This window comes from Stylophora pistillata, chromosome 9 (genome assembly GCF_964205215.1).
Source record: "Stylophora pistillata chromosome 9, jaStyPist1.2, whole genome shotgun sequence".
Classification (NCBI taxonomy): Eukaryota; Metazoa; Cnidaria; class Anthozoa; order Scleractinia; family Pocilloporidae; genus Stylophora; species Stylophora pistillata.
In genome coordinates this window covers 27,211,863-27,236,850 of record NC_142527.1, presented here as the reverse complement: position 1 = coordinate 27,236,850, position 24,988 = coordinate 27,211,863, and the positions used below count along the sequence as shown (strand labels likewise).

Genomic DNA, 24,988 nt, shown 5'->3' with positions numbered 1-24,988 from the left:
TGTCCATCCACGCGTCTCCTTGACAATGGCGTCATGATGACACCGAAACGTCGGTTTTTATCGTTAGTTTTTGCTAGTCTTTGCATTTCTAAATCTTTATTGATAAGTACAAATTTCCCTCTGAAAAGAAGCCTTTACACAAATTGATTCTTTCATACAACAAGTGAGAAACTATGCGCAATATCATTTTTTCATAGTTTTGTTTTATTAAGAGAATGTCAACCTGATTGTGATGTTTCAGAATTGTGCATATCAACCCCTGGTCTGATCAGGTCTGGAGCATTCATTAAAACCAAACACCATGGTTAAATTGGTGCAATATTAACATTGCTACCAAGTACAAACGCAAAGGTAAATTTACCGCTGCAGTTAAACAATAAACCCTTTGTTGACCTTTTTAGAGTAGAACTGAGATCTCACTGAGGGTCTCATAAGAAACATATCAGGACATCATGACATTTAACTTTAGATCAGTGGTCCAAAATTCAGTTTTCACCATCACTGCTGAGGCACACAGTGATACCCACTCTGCCATAACATCATTAGGTCAGCACCTCAATCACAAGAAATCCGCCTGGTTTACTCAAAATTTGCATCTATTAAACGTACGGGGTTGTCAGGGTAGTGAAAGTTTCGACAAGACACGATTCGGTAAACTTAAATTTTCAGCATACCTTCTCCACCACTAGAGAGTTAACTTCGTGACTTACTTGTGTCTGAACACTTGTGGAGGATTAAGCCTCTTCTTAAGGAGAGGCACAAATTTTCCAGTCGTGAGTGATCGTGAGTCGTTTTGCCAGTCACCAGCAGTCAGTTTTCCAAGTCCATATTGAGCCCTGCTAGTCAGCGGTAAAAACTCAATTGAAAAACTTCCCGCCAAAATAATCGCATGCGCAATTGCCTTCATTGATCCGAATTTCCAAGATGGCTGCTGCTATGGACGACAGGAATCGATCATTGAAACAGGCCCTCATAGATAGCCTGACAGCTATCTTGTCGCCAGACCAACAGTCTAGACAGATGGCAGAAGAACAACTCAAGGTTCTTGAGGTCACGGAAGGTAGGATTTGTGATTTACTATAAATCCACTGGGAACACTGTGCTCTCCAAAAGATCAAAATGAAATTAAAAATGTGCAGATAGATGTACATTTCACGAAATGGAAGCTTGCATGCGAGCTGGAAACTTTGAGCTCAGTTGGGTCAGCGATTGCCATAAAGAAATGATAAGCTTCGCGTACTGACCACTTTCAGCTCTCACATGGATTTCTTTTCATGCAAGCCATTAAAAAAAGCTATAAATTTGCAAGAAAGCTGACGTAAAAAATTATAGGTGCTCGCTAACTTTCTGAAATAAGCTCTGCAAGGTTTGCCTAGCCGCCATTTTTTGTGGGAATCAGTCTGAATTACTCAGTTTATGTAATTTTTCTATCAAATTCAAATTGACTTCCAGTATGCACAGTGAATTAGAACAGTGAGTGCATAAGTTTACCTTGTTGCAACTTTTGCATAGAATGCATCATATATGTAAATGAATTGTATTCTTCGTTCAAAAAAAGAAGTATTGAGTGGTTTGAAATGTTGTTCACATCCTTCCATCCTCTGCCAGTGGCAGCTTCTAAGGGGTTGGCAGCATTTTTTCAAGGATCTTGGATTACTGTTTTCAATTGCTTTCTTTTGAGCAGAATTCTCAATGTGTGATATGTTTGTTGTTGTTTATTTCGCAGAAACACATAGTGCTTAAAATTGAAAACTCAACTAAACTAGTAAGAGAGGTTTTCTGCAAACAGAAAACACGCTTAGAACAAACGAAATTACAAAATACACAACTGGAATGAAAAACTCACCGACTGTTCAAGCTTAGGGTTTCTATAAACAACGATAATCCACTTTATTACACGACTCAGGCAGTCAGAGGGCCAATAACTAAAATCAACCAATCAAAATGCTCTATTACCGGTCAATATTCTCTTAGTATTGGACTGGGCACTGTCCCGAATGGTCCTGAATGATACCGCACTTGTGTCCCTTTGAACTTCAGTCATATAATAAATCTCTTATTAACCAAGCTTGCTCAAGACCGTACTGGAAGAATATCAGCCCTCAGTCTTTTTTGTACGGACCCCGCTGTGCTCAATCCGTACTGTCAAGACCTCGGGCCGATATTCTCCCAGTACGGCCCTCGCGCTTGGTTATTAAGATATATGTAACAAATATTTCAACATGAATGCGACGATTTCCTTTCCAAAAGCACATGGGCGATTGCCCAGATGTTTTACATAAAACAGGCCCACAATGGGAGCTACATTTGTTCAATGGCAAACCTCAAAACCTATTCTTCTTTGCTTCATCCCCACATGTGGTGCATTTGACACTTTGTCCTTGCACTGTGCTCCTCACATACTCTCCTAGTAAGCTCAGGTTGTAGTGCATATGACTGTGCTGTGGAAGGGCCAGGGTTCAAAAATAGTTACTTTACCCACCAATCTGATTTTTTATCCTTTTCCAAAGAAGGGTCTGATAAGCCACTTCAAATTTACAGTAGCCACCAGCTTGAATGGTGCACAATGCACTTTGGGCTGATGACATATAATTGTTGCTTGGTGCACTCGCATAACAGTGTTTCACTCTCGTTGATGCCACCTTGCTGCCATTTTAAGAAAATTTTAGAGAATGTGTCACAGATCTTCACCAACTTCATGTAAAGCTTAACTTTGAAATTCTTTATGGAGGCCAAGTTACATTACCTTAAAAATTGTTCACAGCTTATCATTGGTAGTCAGATGAGAGACACTTATTAGTCAAAGTTTTAACTTTACTTTCAGAATTTGGTGTCCACTTAGCAGAACTCACAGTTGACAGAGAGGGAGCTCTTGCTATCAGACAGGTCAGTGACAGAAATCTTGACAATAATATGAAACAACAGAGATATGTTGCAGTTTTGAATAAAATCCATGTAGTTTTTGGGATAATTATTTCTTTAAAGAATCATAAGGTCAGCTTGTAAGCCAGAAGGCTGATCTTGTTGATGAAAGCTTATCCCGGTTTTGTTGGCATGCAGCACCTTGGAATATTGCTACTGAGATTGTGTGACTGCATCAGGTTTCCTGGACAGCATTCTAGAGCCCATCTTTAATTCTTTATCAGGTCAAAGGCACTGCTAGGGTTACATGTACAGTAAAATGTTTGTGTTAAAAAAAAAATTAATAACCTTGCCTAAGCTTTCTTGGCTGGTCAGTTACAATGAATATGCAATACTTGATGTTATTATCCAACTACACTAAGACGAGTACAAATAACGCCATATATATATTCCCTTAGCTCCGGTTGGAGCATAGGCCATTAACCACTTCCGTCCTCCATCGGGTTCTGTCCTGGGCAAATCTTCCTAAAGTGGCCCAAGTGTGGCCCCAGTTTCTCATTTGGGACTCTACACCTCTTCTCCAGGAGTTCCTGGGACGACCCCTCTTTCTCTTGCCCTGAGGGTTCCAACGTAGTGCCTGCCGGGTGATGTTGTTAGCCGGTTTCCTTAGGATGTGACCTATCCATCTCCACTTTCTCTTTGAGATCTGAGTTATGATTGGTTCCTCGCCTGCTAATTCCCACAGCATCTCGTTCGTTACCCTGTCAGTCCAACTGATTTTTAAAATTCGCCTAAGGCACTTAATGACAAATAACGCCATAGACAAGTACAAATATCACGCGGTATTTGTACTTGTCTATTGAAGAGTACCGGCTAAACAGGTTTTCTTGCATCGCGCAAGCGAAGAATTGGATCGTAGTTACGGAAAAAAAAGTGGCAGACAATTTGAATCATATTTCTGACGACAAAGAGTCAGAATGGCTGGCAAATATAGATCCAAATTTATTAGATGAATCGAACAAAGAAAAACAGCTTGACAACCAGAAAATTTCTTCATTTAATGAAGAAAATAGAAACAGCAACACAATGTGCCAATTCCATTCCGCTTCGCATACTTCTGTCATGCACTCCTCATAAATAAATATCCGCGAAATTCGCCCGCACTGAAATAACAGTTTGGTGTGTTGGATAATAAATAACTTATTAGACGTTTTGTTGTGTAGTATTGCTGAGTATTTTTATGCGTACGGACTTGTCAAAATGCAGCACAACTCGTAAAAATACTCAGCGTTACTACACAACAAAATGTCTAATAAGATATATTTATTTCTATAATTGCTTAACAGGGCTTGACACTTACAGTAGCAACAAGCCACAGAGTAGTAGAAATTCAGTTTTGGCTATTGGTTTTTGATTTCCAGGAGCTAGTTTGGCTAATATACAGATTGAAATTGTTGTAACATCTAAGTTCTTACCAGCCACTTGGCCAGTAAGTTGAAAAGTAAGTGTTGAGCCCTGAGTTTAAAATTTTAATGGTTTCTATCAAGCTTACATGAATATTAAGTCTGAAAGAAAAGTATTATTTTTTAAATCTAGTTTAACCGTAACATCTAGACTTAAAAGATTTTCATTGTACACAAATCCTTTTCAGCTTGCCTCAGTCATTTTAAAACAGTACGTTGAAGCCCACTGGAATAGTGGTGCTGAGAAATATAGACCTCCTGAAACTACAGAGGCTGTAAGTACATCATTTTGAGTAAATTTCTAGGCCAGTAGAAACTGTAAATCATTTCTGTGGAGCAATGAGTAATGAGTTCTGATACATATGATGCACGATCCTCGCAGTAGATAGCGCTATTTGTGCAATAGTGAAAATCAGACCTAAAAAAAATCAGGCCTGTACGGGACTCGAACCACTGACCTCTGCGATACTAGTGCAGCGCTCTACCAATTGAGCTAACAAGCCAACTGGGAGCAGGCCGTTAAGTTGATTCGTAATAAACCCGTGAAAGTGATAAATGAGATACAATGAATATATGAAGTTCATATATTTTGAACTACGGTATTAGATACGTATGATGCACGATCCTTGCAGTAGATAGCGCTATTTGTGCAATAGCGAAAATCAGACCTGAAAAAAATCAGGCCTGTACGGGACTCGAACCACTGACCTCTGCGATACTAGTGCAGCGCTCTACCAATTGAGCTAACAAGCCAACTGGGAGCAGGCCGTTAAGTTGATTCGTAATAAACCCGTGAAAGTGATAAATGAGATACAATGAATATATGAAGTTCATATATTTTGAACTGCAGTATTAGATACGTATGATGCACGATCCTCGCAGTAGATAGCGCTATTTGTGCAATAGCGAAAATCAGACCTGAAAAAAATCAGGCCTGTACGGGACTCGAACCACTGACCTCTGCGATACTAGTGCAGCGTTCTACCAATTGAGCTAACAAGCCAACTGGAAGCAGGCCGTTAAGTTGAGCGCTGCTCTAGTATCGCAGAGGTCAGTGGTTCGAGTCCCGTACAGGCCTGATTTTTTTCAGGTCTGATTTTCGCTATTGCACAAATAGCGCTATCTACTGCGAGGATCGTGCATCATACGTATCTAATATCGCAGTTCAAAATATATGAACTTCATATATTCATTGTATCTCAATGAGTTCTGAGTCGTCTTTTTCAAATTCCATAAACCAGTATATGGCTATTTTTTTTAACCTGTTGACTCCTATTAAGGGAGAAGTTTAGACGTTTTATTGTTAGTATCACTGAGTATTTTTACAAGTTGTGCTGTATTTTAGCAAGCCTGTAGGGTGAGTCAAAATACAAACAAATTATGAGTAAAAATAATCAGTGATACTACACAACAAAACATCTAATAAGAGATTTATTATCCAACACGCCAAGTTGTTATTTCAGTGTGGGCAAATTTCATGAATATTTCTGGAGTACAAATATCGCATGATATTTGTACTCATCTCGCACATTATTTGTATTCTATGAAGCTCAGTTGGATAATAAAAGGAAATAATCACAAAATGACATGTAAACCATAAAAACCAAATTATGCAGATTCCAAAACGGAATGTGTGGCATGTCACTTATAAAGTTCTCTGCATGGAGTACCTGGTATTTATACAACAGGAAGTGCTATACTGAGGAATAGTAATAGTGTTATAGTCCTCTCTTCTTGTTCAGTGGAGAAGAGGCAACCATCAGGTGCACAGAGTCTGATTTAGTGAATGGTCTTTTACATTTGTATTTCAAGTAATTTATAGCAATATTGAATATTTAACAACTATTCGCCAAAGTGGAGGTGGTTAGTGGTGGATATTTACCGAGCCGCGAAGCAGCAAGGTAAATATCCACGGCTAACCACCGACACTGAGGTGAATAGTTGTTTTAGTATATACTAAAACAGTGATATAATATACACCACCTTCATTAATTTGAGGGAATTCTTCGCTTGTCACGGATGCAAACCGGGACGCCATTTTTTCCCGAGTTGCTCGGAGGTAAATAGCAAAGGATATTCGGAGTTTGACTAGCCAATCAGAGCGTGTGTTCAACGCTATCCACTGTTTTAGTATACACTAATTTCACATATTGCCATTCATCAAAGGTTACAGATTTATTCTCTTTTGGTTGTCTTTTAGGCTAAGGCAGAGATTCGTCGTCTTTTACCAGGAGGTCTACAGGAATCAATCAGTAAAGTCAGGTCAAGTGTGGTAAGCTTTTTTAATGTTCAAAAGTTAACTTATGGTGAGAAGTTATTCTTGGCGTCACTCGTGATCAACTGAGTGTGTAAGTTATCCTCATGGTCAGGGGAAAAAGCCTAAGTTTAGAAGCAGTTACTGGCGTGACTATATTTACCAGACATTGCCATGAGTTACCACTCGCATTGAGTTACCAGTTTCCTGAAGAGAGGAAATGACATCAAGACTTACAAAATTAATGTAAATTTGCAATGACTGCACTCTCAATTTGCTTTCGAAAGTTAGAAAATCTCATGATCCATTTGAAAAAGTTAGGTTCATAGTCTTATTATTGAATTTTTTCATCTGTAAGTCTTTCTCAACACTAGTGATTTCTCCTTATTTCTTCTATTTATTTTCAGGCATATGCAATCTCAGCCATAGCATATTGGGACTGGCCAGAAGCTTGGCCACATTTGTTTGGGAATCTGATGGAGGCATTGACAAGTGGTGATGGTAATTTGGTTCATGGAGCTATGAGAGTTTTAACTGGTATGAAAAACTGTACTTTAATAAAGTTCGTTCAGGGTGAAGGAACAGCTGTATGTACTGGAAAAAGGAAGCCATGTAATCCTCCCCAGGGCTGTGGTCTAGCAGCGCCCGGTGGCCCCTGCCGCCCTTCTTTTGCTCATAGGCAACTCAGGAATCTTAGTTTTTTTCATGAAAAGCATATGCTGGGCACCCTGGATTTCACAATTTCAGAGCACTGGGCTGACCCTTCGATTTTTCTTAGAACACAGCCTTGCTCCCAACTTGTTCAAAACTGTTTCACTCCCAGGATTGTAATATCAATTTTCCACACTGTATGCCATACATTTCTCATAATAATTTTAGATCAGAAAATTTGGCTTTTAATCTCAATAATGTGCACTTTTAAGTATGAGACTGTAAAATGAAAGTTAAGAAAATTAAAAGTGTACCATTTAAAAAAAGAGAGAAATGCATATTTTTGCATTTTTGCCTGTAAAATTGTTATGTGCCAGTATTATTTTGGAGTGCCCATTTTAAGTATATTTGTCTAGCCTATTGAGTGTTTTTTGTAAGTCTCACTTATTTCTGAGCAGCAGCTTGCGTGTAAAATGTTTGCAAATCTATCCACAGAGTTCTGTTGTGAGGTGACGGACACACAGATGCCGCATGTTGCACCTGTGATCCTTCCTGAAATGTACAAGATATTCATTCATGCAGAGGTATGTAGGTGGAAATTGTGCACTGTCTGTTTGAATACAGCTGAAAATTGAAATTGTGTTTTGGTCTGTATAGAGTATTCATGGGTCAAGTGATCGCTGTTATTCCTCTGATTTAACTGTATTTTATTCAATAATCAAGATAATATATTTACCATACATTACTTGTAATCAGTTTCATTACTTTCACTTAGTAGAGTAGATTTACAGCACGCTTGAGTGATAGGAGGTTCCTTACAGTGGTAATGCTATGCGAGGCTATATAATGCAATACACTACAGTCTGAGCAGCTGTATCACCCTTTCAGCATAGTATAATGTGGTCATTTTTGTTTCAAATTCTTTTTGTAGACATACAGTATCAGAACAAGATCCCGTGCTGTGGATATCTTTAATACTTGTGCTTCACTAATCAGTACAATGGAAGAAGATGCTACAGTGAGAACATTTATCCCTTTGGGTCCAAAATTATTGTTCTTTTTCTGCCCTCTTTTGGGATTTTGAATGGAAGGAGGGTTACCAGAATTTCACAACTTTTTAATTTTGAATTGATTAAAAAAAAAATTTTTTTCTGAGTAAAATTTAACCTTTAATCCTGGTCAGACACTTCCTCTCCCAAACCAGACGAGTCTATAACAAAGACACAAGTGTGCTGATGTAGGACCATTTCATCTTTGTTTTCTCATTATTTTTTGCTGAGATATACAAGGGGAGGAATAGAATTGCAGAAAAAGAATTTGCTCACATGGCTATAATTAAATTTTTGGGGGTAACTTCTGAGCAGTGGCACCAGGTAATTTGGAGATCTTGGACTCATCCAGGTTGTTCATGAACCCAAAGTTATTATGTGGGAGTGGGTGGTGAGGCAGTTTTGGGGAAATCCTTTTGGGATAGGGGTGGGGGTGACAGATATTTTGTTTCTGTTGTCGCCAGAGGAGGTTGAAATTTTTTTTTCAATTTGACACAAATTATAGATTTACCAGAGTGTGTTAAGCATTTTATATGCCCTTACATTTTGTGCCTCTGGTAATGCTCTGTTATTTATTGCGATGTGGAAGCAGTCAGACCAACGATTTTGCATGCAAGCAGTGGTGTTGCAATTTTGTTTCTCATTAATTTTACAGGTTCAACAACATTTTTAACAAAGTTCTCATTACAGGGTATTGCCAAGGATGTCTTATTTCCTCTGCTTCCACAATTCACCCAAGCATTTGTGGAGGTTCTTGCAATGTCAGATAGTCCCACAGTTGACTGTGGTTTGAAGATGGAAGTGCTAAAAGTTAGTTTTTAACTGGTCTGTTTTGATATAAATTATAGTTGCCAACTTTCTTCTGCATATCCTTGCTTCCTTGTGTAAGTACACAACCCATACTGCCCAATTGGCTGTGAGTGGGTGTAAGAGTATAGGCCCATGATGCATGCATGAATTTGAAATTTTTTGTTAATAAATTATTATATCACCGTCTAATGCTATGCATATGTGGTGCAATGGATAAACCTCCTCACAAGCCATGAAGGTCAAATGTTTGAGTCTTGGCAGCATCAATTTTCTTTTATCTTTTTTACTTTCTCTTTAACTGTTTAAATTTACCCTCTTTTTCAAAAGCATATGTCTTTCTCATTCCACCCAAAAAGTCACCATCTATTGTGCAGTAATTGGCATTCAAGAAGTCAATTACTTGAGTGCAGCTTTTTTATTTCCTTTTCCTTCTCAGAAAATGACATGCTTCAATCCCAAACATGCCGATTCCAGGAAGTGCATAAAAGTTGCCTAATTCCCTTCGCCTCTCTTTTTGTCGATCACGAACAAACTCGACATATTAGCTCTGGTTCATCCAGTATACTTAATTATGTACTCATGTTCAGTTTGAATCGTGTTGTATTTATTATAAAAAAAAAAAAAAAAAAAACTTCATTTGATTTATCCCATTTAGGCACTAACCACATTAGTTAAGAGCTACACCAAACAAATGGCACCACACTTGATGCAGATTCTTCCCCACATGTGGAATACATTGACCCACAGTGCTGATCGATATGTCCGCACAGTTGTAAATTACACTGATGATGCAGATGACCCTGTGGATTCTGATGGTGAGTTAATTCTTCCATTGATTTAACAACAATAACTGCGCTGAAAGGATCAGTTTGTGGAACACTACATCTTCTTACTATCACCAATCTTTCTTTTCTCCATTTCAGGAGAAGTATTGGGATTTGAGAATCTTGTTTTCAGTGTTTTTGAGTTTATCCATGGACTTATAGAAACACCAAAATTCAAGAAAACCGTGAAGAAGTTTTTAGATGAACTTATTTATTTCTTGGTGTTGTACATGCAAATCACAGAAGAACAGGTGGGTTCTGTTTTTCGTTTTTTTTTTTTTTTTTCATCCTTTTATCCCCAATTTATGGAGCACTTACATACCCAACAACGCGTGGCTTAGAAATATTTGTCACATAAACCAAACCATACTTTTTTTTTCGAGTTTATTTTCCTCTTTTCATACAGGTCCAAGTGTGGACATCCAATCCAAATCAATTTGTTGAAGACGAAGATGACGATACCTTTTCGTTTTCTGTTCGCATTGCGGCTCAAGATGTTCTCTTGGTAAGTGAATTGAACAGGTTTGATATCCAATTCACATCTTTTGTATAGGTATAAACACTGTTTTCGTATGGGGCTCGAATAATCTTGTCCGCAACGTATAGTCATGGTATAGTTGTATAGTTTAGTAGCAGAGAACCGTTCCAAAGGATCTTGAGATTAGTGTAGTCTTCAGAACCGTTCCGAAGGATCTCGATATGGAGTTTAAGTTTTGGTGTTTCGTCCGACCGACACACATTTACGTCTTTAAAGTGCGTAATTTAGATGCAGCCACTACTTACATGTATGTTAGAATGCGCCTTAAGTGCTTCTATAAACGTGCCATGGGGCCCGTTTCTCGAAAGTCCAGGTAACTTAACGGGCCTGACGCCATTTTTTTTTTTAAATCAAAATTTGAACGATAGAAAAAGCAGGTTCTGGCATCCTGACCAGTCCATTTTGTTTCTTTAGCTGCTAGTTTTATTGTATAATTCTCAAAACTGTTGAAAACCCATCTTGAATAAAAACAGAACTGTTTCACAGGCCCGTTGAATCAACGGGACCGTCAAGGGTAACTATCACTAAGAATTATAAGTTCCAGGCCCCTTGCAGTCCTCAAACTTTCCCTCGTTGAATGGTGTCGAGGACTTGAACAAATTTTTGCGTAATTTTCACTTGTTATTTTGTAGGCGGTTGCCGCTGACTTTAAAAATGATAGTGCAGTCGCATTAACAAAAGCACTCAACAGGCATTTACAGGAATCAAATGAAAGAAAAAGTAAAGGAGATGTTAACTGGTAAGTGATGAAGTGGAGCCATTGAATTTTGTATTTTCTTCACTTGCTTGCCTTTTATGGTGGTTCTGGCTAAAAGACAGTTATGGTCTAGTTTTAGTGGAGGTAAAGAGCGCACAAGCGGAGCCACTATACTTAACAATTATTCCACGAGCGCGCGTTGGATATGAGATGATAGATAGCCAACGAGGCGCGTAGCGCCGAGTTGGCTATAATCATCTCATATCCAACAAGCGCGAGTGGAATAATTGTTTTATTAAAAACGTTGAATGAAATTATTAAAGTTTATTAAATTTTTAGCTCCCTTTTAGTTTTAAGCTGACACGTACGCTTACCATATTTGTAGATTATGGTATATTGGCTGATATAGATTATTAAAAACTAGATCATTGGATAATGCAATTCAAGACTTTTTATTGGCTTAGCCATTATGGTATATCAGCCAATATACCATGATCTACAAATATGGCAAGCGTACGTGTCAGCTTAAAATTAAAAGAGAGCTAAAAATTTAAAATTTAATAATTTGATTTAACGTTTTTAATAAAACAATTATTCCACTCGCGCTTGTTGGATATGAGATGATTATAGCCAACTCGGCGCTACGCGCCTCGTTGGCAATCTATCATCTCATATCCAACGCGCGCTCGTGGAATAATTGTTAAATATATGATAACATATCAAGGTACAGTAAGGTGCTGTATAGACTATATCTCCTGAGATGTGTCCCTATAGAGACTGCGCTTTTGGATTTTGCTTCAATATATGTATTGCTGCTCTTCATTATCCATGTATTTTTACGAAGTCTGTCTTCTATATTTCAGGTGGAAAATTCACGAATCGTGCATGTTGGCAATGGGTTGTATTAAATCACTGATTATTGACAAAGTCTCCAATGGGAAAGTTTCTATAGATATGGCGTCATTCCTCACCCAGGTTGTGTTAACAGACCTCCAGGAATCAGGTTAATGCTCGATTTACCTTGAGAAGCGAGACAGTTGCAGTAAAAGTTAACTTGTGCGATTCGGATAGTTAATAGCAATTAATATGATCGTAAGTTAGACTGTGGTTTGTCTTTGTGGTAAATGTCACTTTCAAAAGAGAAGTCAGTAGAATCGTTCGTCTCGTGATGTGGTCACTGCGGATGTAGATCGCGACGTTTCGAATGCATACGGCTAGTCTTCTTTAGGCGGTTATACTTCTTTTTTTTTTTTTTTAAGTAAATAGCAATTATTTGTTGTGCTTTGCACACTATCAAACTAGCTAAGAACCTGGACAAAGGCCGTGGCAACCAAAATTGGGTTGTGAAATTTGCAACATTAACAACTGCTATGTCTTTAAAATGTGCTACACTCCTACTCTCGCATATTCAAAGTATTATCAAGGTGTTTAGTCGTACATTGTAGTGAAGACCACAATGCAACGTCAACCAACTTTGTTTCTAAGGTGGAAAGGGGCAAAGAAACAAAAATCTTTTCGGCGTGGAAAATGTTGCACTAGAAATCAAGTAGGATGTCTCAGAGAAAATGATAATATAAAACCAATTCCGGCATTCCCGAATCACTTTCGATGAGGAATACACGGGAAAGCACCTTTTGGTTCTTCTGTTTTTGAGGTCCTGAAACTCTCCTGTCAGTCTGCTTATCTCACGAGTTTCGAGAAGGCGCCAAAAATTCCCAGCAGCCAACGCCAGGCTAAGACAGAGTGAAGAGGTCCATCAATAAGTTAAGCTCAATCAAAAATTCGAAAGATATTCTTCAATTTAAAGATGCAGTTGTTTTTGAAGAAAATTTTTAATGGGAGTGTTTTCTTCGTGTTATCGCTTAGTATCTCCTTTCCTCATTGGTCAAGCCTTATGGGTGGCAAGTCGCTTTACTCCGCTAATGTCTCAAGAGCTTTTAATAAGGTAAGATGACTAAAGCAGAGCAAATTTCTCCATAGAATTGACGGGGGTTTTTTTGGCAAAATTTTCTTTAGTTCAGGGACTTTAAGTTTCAAACTTTCTTTAGTAATACGTTGGAACACGAACAGCCCATATACTCATGAGCTAGTTTGATAATAATATTGCTAAAAACAATTTTCTTAGAGAATTATCGGCTTGTTGCTACATGTACCTGGACAATGTATTGTGTGCGAGGTTCCCCCTCTTTTATGTTACAAATGTATATCTTTGAGCACTGAATCTGCTGACTTTCCTCTTCATGTTTAGTTTCATCGAAGCATCTGTCGCGGGTCTTCAGTCAACACAGTTGCCTGCGGTCAGAATATCAGCTGTGAGAGCTATTTATGAGTAAGTGAAACGATTTTTTTCTTTTTGACTCATCACTCTTTCATATAAACTAAGGGCCTAATTACATGAGCCGAACTGGCCTGGTTAGCCGGGCTGATTTCTTTTGTTTTCACGCTTTGGCGAACACCAAAACAAAAGAAATCAGCCCGGCTAACAGGGCCAGCCCAGCTCATGTAATCAGGCCCTAAGAAATAGTTTGAAAGCGTTGACAAATACCACTAGCTACGTATGATGCACGATCCTCGCAGTAGATAGCGCTATTTAAGCAATAGCGAAAATCAGACCTGAAAAAAATCAGGCCTGTACGGGATTCGAACCACTGACCTCTGCGATACTAGCACAGCGCTCTACCCATTGAGCTAACAAGCCAACTGGGAGCAGGCCGTTAAGTTGATTCGTAATAAACCCGTGAAAGTGATAAATCAGATACAATGAAATATATGCTCCCAGTTGGCTTGTTAGCTCAATGGGTAGAGCGCTGCACTAGTATCGCAGAGGTCAGTGGTTCGAATCCCGTACAGGCCTGATTTTTTTCAGGTCTGATTATCGCTATTGCTTAAATAGCGCTATCTACTGCGAGGATCGTGCATCATACGTATCTAATACCGCAGTTCAAAATATATGAACTTCATATATTTCATTGTATCTGAAATACCACTAGCGTAAGAAAAGCTAGGAGGCTTGAGGATACCAGCCGCCGAAAACGGGACTTCAGAAAGGCCGCATAAACCAACTCACGGAATTCTTAACCGGGATGAATTTTGTCTCACACTTAAGGGCCAAAATGTAGATTGACCTTTTCAACTTTGCATCAACCTAGCTTTAAAAGAAGTGCCAATAGTATCCTAACCATTGTGACGCTTTTGTTTTTCAACCCTTAACTCCCAAGATCTGATTGTTAATTCTCCTCTCTGGCTGCTACGCATTTCCTTTTGAATTAGTCAGGAGAAGTTGGTGTTAGATCAAGATAAAAACTTCCGCCTGATAAGTTTGAGTATTCTCATTACCTGTGTGCTGGATAAAGTATGGATATTAGAGGGAGAACGTGCTCGTTAATCACCTCTTAGGGTTAAAAGGGTTAAGCTTTGACGTCATGTGTCATCAAGTAATCCTGTAGCCCAGTATGTTATGGACTAGATTTTTTTGTTAATATTTGCAGATTCTGCGCCCATCTTAAGATGTCAAATAATACTCAGATTCTTACACCGTACCTGGTCAAGATCATGGAAGGTTTATTGACCATGGCGACTCAAACAACAGATGATGTGCTGGCTCTTGTTCTCGAGTCTCTTAGAATAGTTATGTCGGTAAGATGAGGTCTCGGGTTTGTTTTTTCAGAGCGATGTTCAGTTGAGTGTCAAAAGTAATCGGGAATCGTATTGTTCATGCTTCGGTGCGGTTTTTGATTGGTTATTAAAATTTGCGGCACCCTCTCGACCAATCAAATGTAAATCTAAAGCAGAACGTGTCTTGGTCACTCGCCTTTTCCCGCGTTTTACCTGGAGTCCTCATTGGCGGCGCCATGTGCAACCTCGTTCCTTGGGTCTCTCATCTTCCCGCTCCTTGAAGCGAGAGAGAGTCCCTGGAAACGAGGTTGCGCCATGTGATTTTTTTCTCCTATTCTGATCGGTCGTCAAAAATCGATGGTAAGCATCTATCCATACTGATGAATACTGCCTGTTTTCAGGTCAACAAGGAATTTACAACGTCTTGTGAAGGAAAAATAACACCGCTTACGATAGCGCTCTTCATTAAGTATGCTCACGGTAAGTGTGATTGATAAAGGTAGAGTTGAAAGCAAAAAAAACAAAACAATTTCTCACTTGGTGAGTTATCTCAGTACTCAAAGATGTTGGAATTAGCATGATATTTTGCAGTAACTTATCATCAATTTGTGCTTGTTTCTCAAGAATATAGTGTTATTGTAGTCACGTCGTAGTTTAAAGGCTGATAGTTTCGAAAGAAACTGTTTGGGGCTGCGTCGGTGGGAGTAACGAAATAACTTGGATATATCAACAAAGTTGAAGTGGTAAATTGGCCACCGTAACGATTACAAAAGCTGACGTTTCGAGCGTTAGCCCTTCGTCGGAGCGTTAGCCCCTTCGCTCCGACGAAGGGCTAACGCTCGAAACGTCAGCTTTTGTAATCGTTACGGTGGCCAATTTACCACTTCAACTTTGTTGATATATCCAAGTTATTACGTTGTAGTTTAGTCGTACAAACAGAGAGGCACGGCAAACTGTTCTAATTTTCGAAAGGAATACTCTCCTCCGGTTTCTTCCAGAATTAAGACTGTTTAATATTTACATGGCTAAACGGGCGTAACACTGTTTGTAAACCCCGAGACTAAAACCTTTTTTCTTCCGTACTGTACGTTGAGAGTCCCTCGAATACCTCGCCACATCGATGTTGACTGTTTTTTCTCTTCAGATGCGGCTCTTATTCCGTTAATAGAAGACTTATTCAAGGAACTTGCCATGATAGAGGCCTGTAACAAGGTAATTTTTCTACTCCGATAAACGCTTCAAATTAAACGGTCAGGTACCAAGCGTGGGAAAAAAACCCACAGGGATTATTAGGGAGTGTGACCAAAGTGGGTGAAACATAAGTGGGTGGGACCTCTAAAAAGGAGACTTAGCCCGGAAACACTCAAATCTAGACGGAACCCTTCGGTAGCTGACAGGAAATCGGGCAAAGCCGTCGGAAATACGGCAATGGATCTGACCGAAATTATACAGAACTGTGCAAAGATAACTTCGTTCGATATCAGGTGGAATCGTCCAAAATCAGACGTAACCTTCGGATTTTCGACGGTTCCGTCCAACAACGAACAGAAATGTGTGAAATCAGAAGTAACGTTTCGAAATAAGACAGAACCGTCCAAAATTCGACGAAACCTTCCGAAATCAGACGAAACCGTCCGAAATCAGACGAAACGGTCCGAAATCAGACGGAACCGTTCGAAATTAGAAGTAACTGTTCAAAATTGAACGTCACTGCCCGAAATCAGTTGAAACCGTCTTACATCAGACAGACCTATCCGGCAATGAGCAAAATCGTCCTAAATAAGACCGAACATGAGTCTTGCTTAATTAAGTTCTGGTAGCATTTCTTTAAAACTTTACTGCATTAGTGCTCTGTTCATTCCTGACAAATTTCTGTCTCTCTTTCTTTTCTAGCTTTTACAGCAGAGGTTTCTACCGACATTAATAAGTATTTTTCAGGCTCCCCCAGAGAAGGCACCTTTGGGAATAAATGCAGTAAGTTAAAAACACGGTAACATTTTAGATTAAGAACAACGGCTCTAACTTGCAGAGTTCAGATATTATTTTGTTATGTGTCTACAGTTTTTCTCTTTCTCGTTTCTTTTTTTCTTCCTACACCCTTGAATTCCTTTAATTGTTTTCCCCTCCTTACAGGAAAAATGACAACATGACGAGAAATAAGTTTTACCCTTTTGAACATGCACAAAAATCGACAAACTCTTTAACACCCTAAGCCGTGACCAGCATATTATTTCTCCCTACGGTAGCACTGCTCAATCATTCACCACGATTATGAGAATGAAGAAAGTGATCGCCGACTTAGAAGCCTTGATTGTTAAACAAATTCTCCATGTCAGCACCTTAGGAAATCTATAGAGAACAGTAGGGAGAATATGCACACTAATGTTAGGGTGAAAAGGGTCAAGATCCAGAAATAAGAATCAAGGAAGCCTTTGATCGTACTTTGCACTTACCATTCATGGAACCCAACTCTAATGTTAGTTTAACGTATTTCTTTAACCTGTGGAATGTCCACTCATCACTCGATCTCACCCGTCCGTACTTACCTCTTCGCAGGTCTGTATGGATATCCTGTGTAACATCATTCGGTGCACACAGCCTCCCCTCTCCGATCTTCTGTTGAACTCAGTGTTTCCTGTAGTTGTCAAAACAATACTCGCATCTGATGACAACGCAGTATTGCAGGTAATTTAGATATCAATTTTATTGCTCAAAAGACGTTGGTATGTTCACACACGGTTCGTACTTCGTTAAGGAATACATCCTCGGCTATTTGCAATCCGTTTAAATCTTCTGCATCCGGAACCATTTCAGTTTCTTTTTCAGTTTCTTCTTGCCTCTCTGGCGTTTTTCTATCCTGGCAAATAAACATTCAAGGTTTTCTTTTTTCAATTAACCTTAATTTTCAGAGTCTCAAAAAACAGCTCAGAACATCATTATGTGAAGTAGCTTCTTTAGCGATGACTCATCAAGAATGAATAATGAATAATTTTTTTTTCGCAAATTGCGCTACGAAATGAATAGCCCCTCTCCATTATGACAAGCTTGTTTCAAGAAGACTAGAGGAGTTGGGGAAGATATTTTGAATAGCTGTAGATTGTCCTTATGTTGGCTTTGCCAATGAAGATTTTGAAACGAAGGCATATGTATGTTGCTCTCGGGCATAGTCTGTTTGTCAGAGGCAAAAAAAGATCAGCATACATGTATTTGCACTGTGAACTCCAAGTTGAGACAAACAGGTTTGGATGGGAGCCCGTTGTGACAGAAAGCCATGAAGATGATCTTTTATAAATACAGTAATATTTTATCAAGGGACGGTACTATTTAAAAAAGCTGAAGTCTCTTTGGTTTGAACCGTTTTAGCCCGAGTGCTGACTAAGAGAATGAATATCTTCGTTTTTATTCCAGGGAGGCGGACAGTGTCTTCGTGCGTTTGTCTACGTATCTCCTGAGCAGATGAGCGCTTGGTGAGTGACCTTGTCCCACTCATTTTCCTTAAAATTACAGTCCTTACAGTGATAAACTCAACTGTAGTGAGGTTCTTTTTTACAGACATTCTTGTGAGTACAGACCGATTACGATCGCCTCGACAAAGCCCTCTAGTTTAGAGCCACTTTGATTGAGTGAATAATGTAAAACGAAACTCGATATGATCATCGCGGGCAATCAGAATGAAAGACATTTCTCCATAAATCTGATGTACTTACACTGTACCCGCTTACTTATTGCGTACACTACCATTTCTTCCAACAAAATTTTGAACTGCGCGTTTCTCGAGGAGGGTTTCTTTCTAATTTTTATTGGTTTTCAGGCGGGATTCTCAAGGAAATAGCGCCATTTCCTACGTTGTTCGAGCAACTTCCCACTTACTCGACCCCAGGGCTCCGGAATTCACGGCCTCCTTTGTTGGTAGACTGGTGACTACTTTAATCAATAAGGCAAGTGACGAAATCACCTCGTAAAACATGGTTTTTTGGATACATAGTAAGGCAGACCTGTGAAAAAGTTTTTATGCTCTTGACGGCTGGTACACTCCGCTTTTGCACTAATTACAACTTGGCATTTTCGGTGGATGCGCTTAAATCTCCAACTACCAGACATAATCTCCCCTTTTCATCTAGATCGGAAGTAACCTCGGAGACAACCTTGATTTGCTTTTAAGAGGAGTTCTCAGCAAACTTCAACAGGCAGAAACGTTAAGTATAATACAGGTAAGATACTTCAAATGAAATTATTATCAATCAACAAAGTGTTTCTTTATTTACTTTGTTTATCTTTTGGGAGGTAAATTACGGTTCAATGGTACTTGAATTACCCTGATATATCTATATTTTTTAACAGTCACTGGTCCTTTCGTTTCTTCATCTGATGAACAGTCAACTAGAAAGGACTCTGGATTTTCTGAGTGGAGTCCCAGACCCAACTGGCAAGTCAGCACTGGAGTATGTGGTCAAGATATGGTGTGCAAGACAACCGGAGTTCTTTGGCGTATATGACAGTAAAGTGAGGTAACTCGAAGCCCGATTAGAGCCCATGTCGATTGAGTATCGTTTTATAAAATATCAAATCTACTACAACGTCCGATCAGAATTGAGGAAAGCATGCCAAGGAACCAATGAGAAAGAAAATAAATGAGCGCCTGACTGAGTCGTCAGTTTTGCATCTGATTGGTTGAGAGAATGGCGTCAGGTTTTTTGACCAATCACAGAGCCGGAGTGACGAGCACTTATGTTTGTTACCATTTTCGCTTGGGTGCCTTTTTTGTGGGTTTAACTTGCTGTTCACCGTATCATCTTATACGAAACGTACACGAGGCATTGGGATCCATATATGGTTATCAATACCCTTTAAACTCGCCGTTGCCATCAAACCTTACTTGGAAGGGATCGCGAGGGTATGGGGAGGTGAGGGAAATTTTTCGTCCGACGTTTGTAACTTTTTATCGATTCATATTTTTTTTTAGTACTATGGCCCTTTGTAACGTTCTTCAGTTCTTCGTGAACACTGGTGACAAAAGACTCTCCAGTATCATTGTGAAAGGCGAAAGGATTTTTCAGCAAGATGAAGGTACCAATCTGTGTTCGTGCTATAACGAGCTGGTAGCCCTTTAAGAAAGAGGGGAGTAATTGAGATCCAATAATTTCAGTTCCAGTAATTATAGATCCAATTTCATGTGCAAAACTTTCTCAAATTTCTTTGCTAATCTAAATGTTGTCCTTACTTTCAGTCGTATGCCCATTTTTGTCGTTTGTGATTCCCAGTTATAAAGATCCCAGCGGAAAAAAGTATTAATGAGCAAATCATCTTCTTCATTTCCCAATGCATGATGGGTAATTCTCCTTTCATGTTGCTCTACATTTCTTTGTGAATTAGTTCAGGGAATTAATTGTAACATCAATATAATACTATCTGAGGGTTACATTTGCATTTTTTTTTCCAATACCTGATTGATGAATAAGGCAGGAGTCGCACTTGCGCTTTTGGTGTAACACTGGACATAAAATCTGTCATCGCGTGCTTGCGACAAGTGCGACCCTTATGTCGCAACCAGACATAACTATGTCCGAAGGACCTAAAGATCAAAACTGAGCCGATGTCCTGCCTCGAGGCAGGCCATATCTCGTCTTATCGCCTTGAAATAACAATTTTTGTTTTTCTGCTGTCGCAACGTCGATCAAATCTGAAATACTAGCAAAAATTTGGATTTTCGCAATTCTGCAAAGACAACACGTGTGCACAGCTAGCTATCGGTTCAATATTTTAGTCACAGGTTTTCTCGACACGTTTTAACTGGTCCCTATGGCGAATTTCAACCCATACCAATTTAGAAATTTGCACTATTCACCTGATTATTTTCAGTATGGGAATGGCTTGTTTTCACCCTTTGGCTCGCAGATCTTTTCCCATTTTTTCGCATCCGTCGACGTCGGTTTAAAGCGGCAAGAGCCAACATTTGCCGTTGGCGAATGTTGTACAATGCGTACAAATTAATAGGGTTTTGTACATTGAACAAATTAAACAGAGAATGAAGAAATGTCGCTAATAAAACTAGCACCAGCTTCATGTCTACAAAGTTTTATTCGGTGCTCTTTTCGCCTGTGAAATATTCAGAGTTGACAGTCTGGTTTCAAATATCCTTTATGTCGCACAAGTGCGACCTCCATGACTCCCGTGGTGTAAATGTTGCGACATATTTGTAGGACAACTTATGACGCGACATAAAAAAAAAAGGCCACAGTGCGACTCCTGCCTAATTTGTTTAAAATGTAACGAGAGGCCCCATGTTGATGACGCCCAGAAGCTAGGGGTTAAGTATGATGTGTAGCTGTTGCGACAACGGTGTGTCGAAAAGTTTCCTTGCAATTTCTTCTTTTCGCTAGGAATCCGAACAAGATCAAGAGCTGCGAAAGGTGGGTCACTGACATGTCTGTCTCAGTTAATTATACACAATCGTGCACCCTTTTCTCAGAATTTTCCCGAAAACGCTATGAGTTTTCTTTACCACAACATCTTTATTGAAAGTATTTTTTAAATGTTTGTATTTCCCTCCCAAATCAATTGGATGGGCGCTTAGGCAAATTTTTCCCGCTAAAATATCATTCCTGTGTGCATAGTTGTGTGACACATTTTCGTGGTAACGTGAGTCTGGTGAGTACGCAGTGCTTTTTCCCGCCGCTGTCACCCATGAGTTCGTGGGACCTTGTAACTCTTTAGAGTAATTTTCAAAATTGCTTCTTGTTTCAGCTCCCGAGCAGTGGACGTTAATTCCTGTACCAGTCAAGCTCTTTAAATTAATCATCAATGAGCTGGGTACCTTATTGGAAAGTGCTACGGCGGGTGCCGAGCACGAGCACGGGGACTCAGACGATGTAAGCAAACCGAGGTCCCACCATTGTTTAGTCCCTTGTTGATAACTTGCGCGCATTGATTTGTTGAGAAAAAAGGATGCAAGAGGTCTTGAAAGATTTTGGTTAAAAAATGATACAAATTTCCATGGGTGGCAAAAGTTTTTTTTTTTTTTTTTTTTCTAATTCAGTACATATGCAGAATTAGTTTTAAAGGGTTAGCATCAGGTATATATGTGTTTTTTTCCCTTCTTAATAGCAAAGTAGCAGTTATGACACGGAACATTTACCATATCATCATGCTGACATAATAGTCACGGCCCACTAGTATAGCTCACTGCCATCCTTACATATTTCTGTGTGGGGACCTGGAGACATCTTGTTCGTAATATGCTGGCGAGGCCCTAACAGGCTGCAACTTTTGTTCACGTGGCTGCTTTCCCTTTTTTAGTGACAACTGCCTAGTGTCATAATCATTCTCGCCTTGCTACGCGCTCTGTAGCTTTCATGCAACTGCCATTTACCACATCGCACTGTTCAGAACGCATTTTGATTGAGTATCATAAAGCTGAAGCCAAATTTATCCCAACAGCCATCAGAAGAGAGGAAGTTATCTTGAACCGCATCATATTCTACGCGGGTATTTCTTTTCAATGTCCACTGAACTATAACAGAGCTAGAGGATAAACCTGTTTTCTGATCGATGTTAAGCTGATAGACCTGCTACTCACTTTGGTTCGTTTGTCGCCAGGGAGAGGAGGGTTGGGAGGACGTAACTGATGAGGAAGAAGGAATTGATGCCGCTGGATCACCTTTTGCGCCTGCATCTGATTACTTAGGTACGACCCCTTTTTTTCGTTCCTTCGAATATTAAGAGTTTAAAAAACGTTTTGCGAGCTTAGGCTATCTGTGTAAACAACTCTGAGTAAGACGCCAGCTTATTATTTTATGACCAGGCCCTGCTAGAAGAAATTGATGCTTCATGAAATTAGAGCGAATTGTGAACTTCGCATAAAGTTAAATCGCCGTAATTTTTGTCATCTTTAATTTCCGCGCCAGAAATGAAACGGGAAGTTAATTTTGAAATTCGCGTTGCTTTAACTCGCCTCAATGCTAATTAATTATCTTTAATTTCCGCGCCAGAAATGAAATGGAAAGGTAATTCCGCCCCATTTGTGAGACCTGACCCAATGTTCTGTTAGCATGGCGTGTAATGCACTTAACTGTTTTGTTTAAATAAAAACAGCTGCCCTTGATTGTCTTGATCTTGTTATTGTCCAGGTTTTGATCAAGAAGACTTTGAAGATGAAGATGATGATGATCCAGAGATAAAGAGTGATCCTATTTATACACTTGACTTACAGGTAACTACGGATTATTTTATCCCTCTGTGATTTAACTTCCCGCTGTAAGATTGAAGATTACAGATGACAACTGCGAAAATCGACACTAAGCACCTTTAGAAACAAACCCTTCACTTGTCAAAATATTTATGTAATGGATACTTTTTCCGCGCCAGAAACGAAAACTAATCAGACAGCTGAACGCAATACTTTTTCAACACCTCAGAGGAGAGGCTTTTTCGTAGAAATTGTAGGTAAACAGCCCTAAGAGCTTGAGTAAAAGGGGTGAGTTTCTAAAGAAACTGTGGTGCAGCGTCGGTGGGGGTATTACAAAATAAACTAGCTGAGAATGTAACTTGGCCACCGTGAAGAGTTTTCTAAAGGTGACGTTTTGAGCTTTAAGGCCCGTTTAAACGGTTTCAACATTTGCTTCAACATGCATTCAACACTTTGTGGAACCAAATGCTCAGTGCGTTTGAGCAGGTCATCCAACATTGTTGAAAACGTAAAAAATGTTGAAAGCTTGTTGAAAGCGTGTTGAATCTAGTTTAATCGGTTTAAAATTTCATTCAACATCGATTAAACTTCTACTTTGTAAGGCCTTTGAAAGACCGCATTTTAGCCCTTCGCATGACGTTATCAATTTGTGGTCACTGATTTCTTACATTTGTTTTGATTTGCAACGATTCATCTCGGCTTGATGCTCGGGAACTGTTTCATAACAACTGCCGTCCCTAACCTTTGATTCTTTGAATGTCTTTTTGACATTCAGCTAAGGCTCGGGCTCACTTGGCTAACAAAATTGGTTCAGTTGGCTCTCGGTTGAGTTGGTGCGGCTCAAAGTCTTGTGGTTTACATCTCAATTTCTCTTTTATCCAGAGTCACTTAATCAAGTTTCTTCAGACCTTCGCCCTGCAGCAGTGTTATCCGAGCTATTTACAAGCATTGAATGCCCAAGAACGACACACCTTATCCAAGATCGGAATAGTTTCGTGAAAAGTTCAAAGATGTTCTATGATAAATTCCCCTAATTTATGTTCCTAGTCACAAGAGAAGACAAGAATGGAGAAAAATGCTGCTTTGATGGTTGAATTCCCACCTTTTTATTTGAGATGTGACGCCAAACTTGCACAGAGGCTGTAAAAAACACTTCCTCCGCGACAAAAAGATCAAAGTAAAATAAAAATGTCGACGGATATGCAAATAAACGTTTAAATAGAGGCCGAAAATACGTTAACTTAAGACGTGAGAATAATTTATAGGAGAAAAAACGTGCGTTTTGGGGCAAAAAAAGCCGTATTCGCAGAAAGTAGTACGTGATTTTTATAAAGTATTTGTAGGCTGGAAACTTATCTATATCCCTAGAGATACTAGAAAATTCTACGGAACCTTGCTGATAATTTATGTTTTGTACCTTTGGCGAGAGATTTTTAAAGATGCAAAAACCTTTTTTGTAAAAGACTCATAATGTGGTTGAGGTGAAGTTGCTAGTTCAGCTTTCTCCTTGTTGTTTAATCGGCGTGAAATGATTTACAGATGGAAAATGCTTAATAACAAACTCAAAAAGGACTTCAAATTAAGTGATGTTTTAAAAAAGCTGAATATTTACAGAAGGATCCTTGGAGGCCTTGAGGGTCTCAATTCGTTTTTTACGCCCTTAAGCTAGAATAGGTAGCGGTTTCTTTTATGCGAACTTCTCCGATTGGTTGACAAAAAAAAAAATCATCCCTACCATGAATTCAATGCTGAGGATTAGCAGAAATTAAGTTTTCCACCCGCCTTGCGAGAAATGCTGCATGTAGACTTGTCACTCAACTTTGAGCAAATCGGTGAAATTTTCAGAATTTTCGAGCGAACCATTGTGCTGTTTCTGCCAAAAATCGCCTTACTGCACAGTTGTGATTCGCCAGTAGTAAATGGTATAGTGTAGTTTGTAGATAGGACTTTGCAAATAAAGAAGCTACTTAAACCAACACGCTGAGGGTTTCTTTTTACAGTCGTTACTTCATTCTTGCGGTTTTTCAGACTGTCAACCTT

At 39.3% G+C, this 24,988-nt stretch overlaps 1 protein-coding gene across 2 annotated transcripts; it reads left to right on the top strand.

Moving 5' to 3' along the window:
* The first annotated feature begins 898 nt into the window (after positions 1 to 898).
* On the top strand, positions 899 to 24,924 carry LOC111322393 (importin-9). 2 transcript variants are annotated; one of them, XM_088732528.1, is made up of 30 exons: positions 900 to 1,060; positions 2,825 to 2,886; positions 4,514 to 4,600; positions 6,526 to 6,597; positions 6,987 to 7,116; positions 7,726 to 7,814; positions 8,162 to 8,248; positions 8,970 to 9,089; positions 9,745 to 9,904; positions 10,013 to 10,164; positions 10,320 to 10,418; positions 11,084 to 11,190; positions 12,012 to 12,151; positions 13,015 to 13,093; positions 13,397 to 13,477; positions 14,637 to 14,784; positions 15,165 to 15,243; positions 15,908 to 15,975; positions 16,657 to 16,737; positions 17,320 to 17,448; positions 18,172 to 18,230; positions 18,575 to 18,701; positions 18,885 to 18,974; positions 19,105 to 19,271; positions 19,727 to 19,830; positions 21,144 to 21,173; positions 21,508 to 21,632; positions 22,360 to 22,447; positions 22,890 to 22,972; positions 23,831 to 24,924. In XM_088732528.1, exons 1-30 carry the CDS (start codon positions 925 to 927, stop codon positions 23,945 to 23,947), a joined length of 3,096 nt encoding a protein of 1,031 aa, XP_088588654.1. In that variant the 5' UTR covers positions 900 to 924; the 3' UTR covers positions 23,948 to 24,924. The 2 variants fall into 2 exon arrangements, with proteins under 2 accessions (XP_088588655.1, XP_088588654.1); XM_088732529.1 differs by lacking the exons at positions 22,360 to 22,447; positions 22,890 to 22,972; positions 23,831 to 24,924 and adding an exon at positions 22,201 to 22,352 and having other exon boundaries at positions 899 to 1,060.
* Positions 24,925 to 24,988: the final 64 nt, after the last annotated feature.

What these genes read in the sequence shown, in the direction of transcription:
- LOC111322393 (XM_088732528.1), top strand. Translation starts at nt 925, where the DNA reads ATGGCTGCTGCTATGGACGACAGGAATCGATCATTGAAACAGGCCCTC. An exon ending in CTCCTGAAACTACAGAGGCT is followed by an intron (nt 4,601 to 6,525) that starts GTAAGTACATCA and finishes GTTGTCTTTTAG; the next exon opens with GCTAAGGCAGAGATTCGTCG. An exon ending in CTTCATTAAGTATGCTCACG is followed by an intron (nt 15,244 to 15,907) that starts GTAAGTGTGATT and finishes TTTTCTCTTCAG; the next exon opens with ATGCGGCTCTTATTCCGTTA.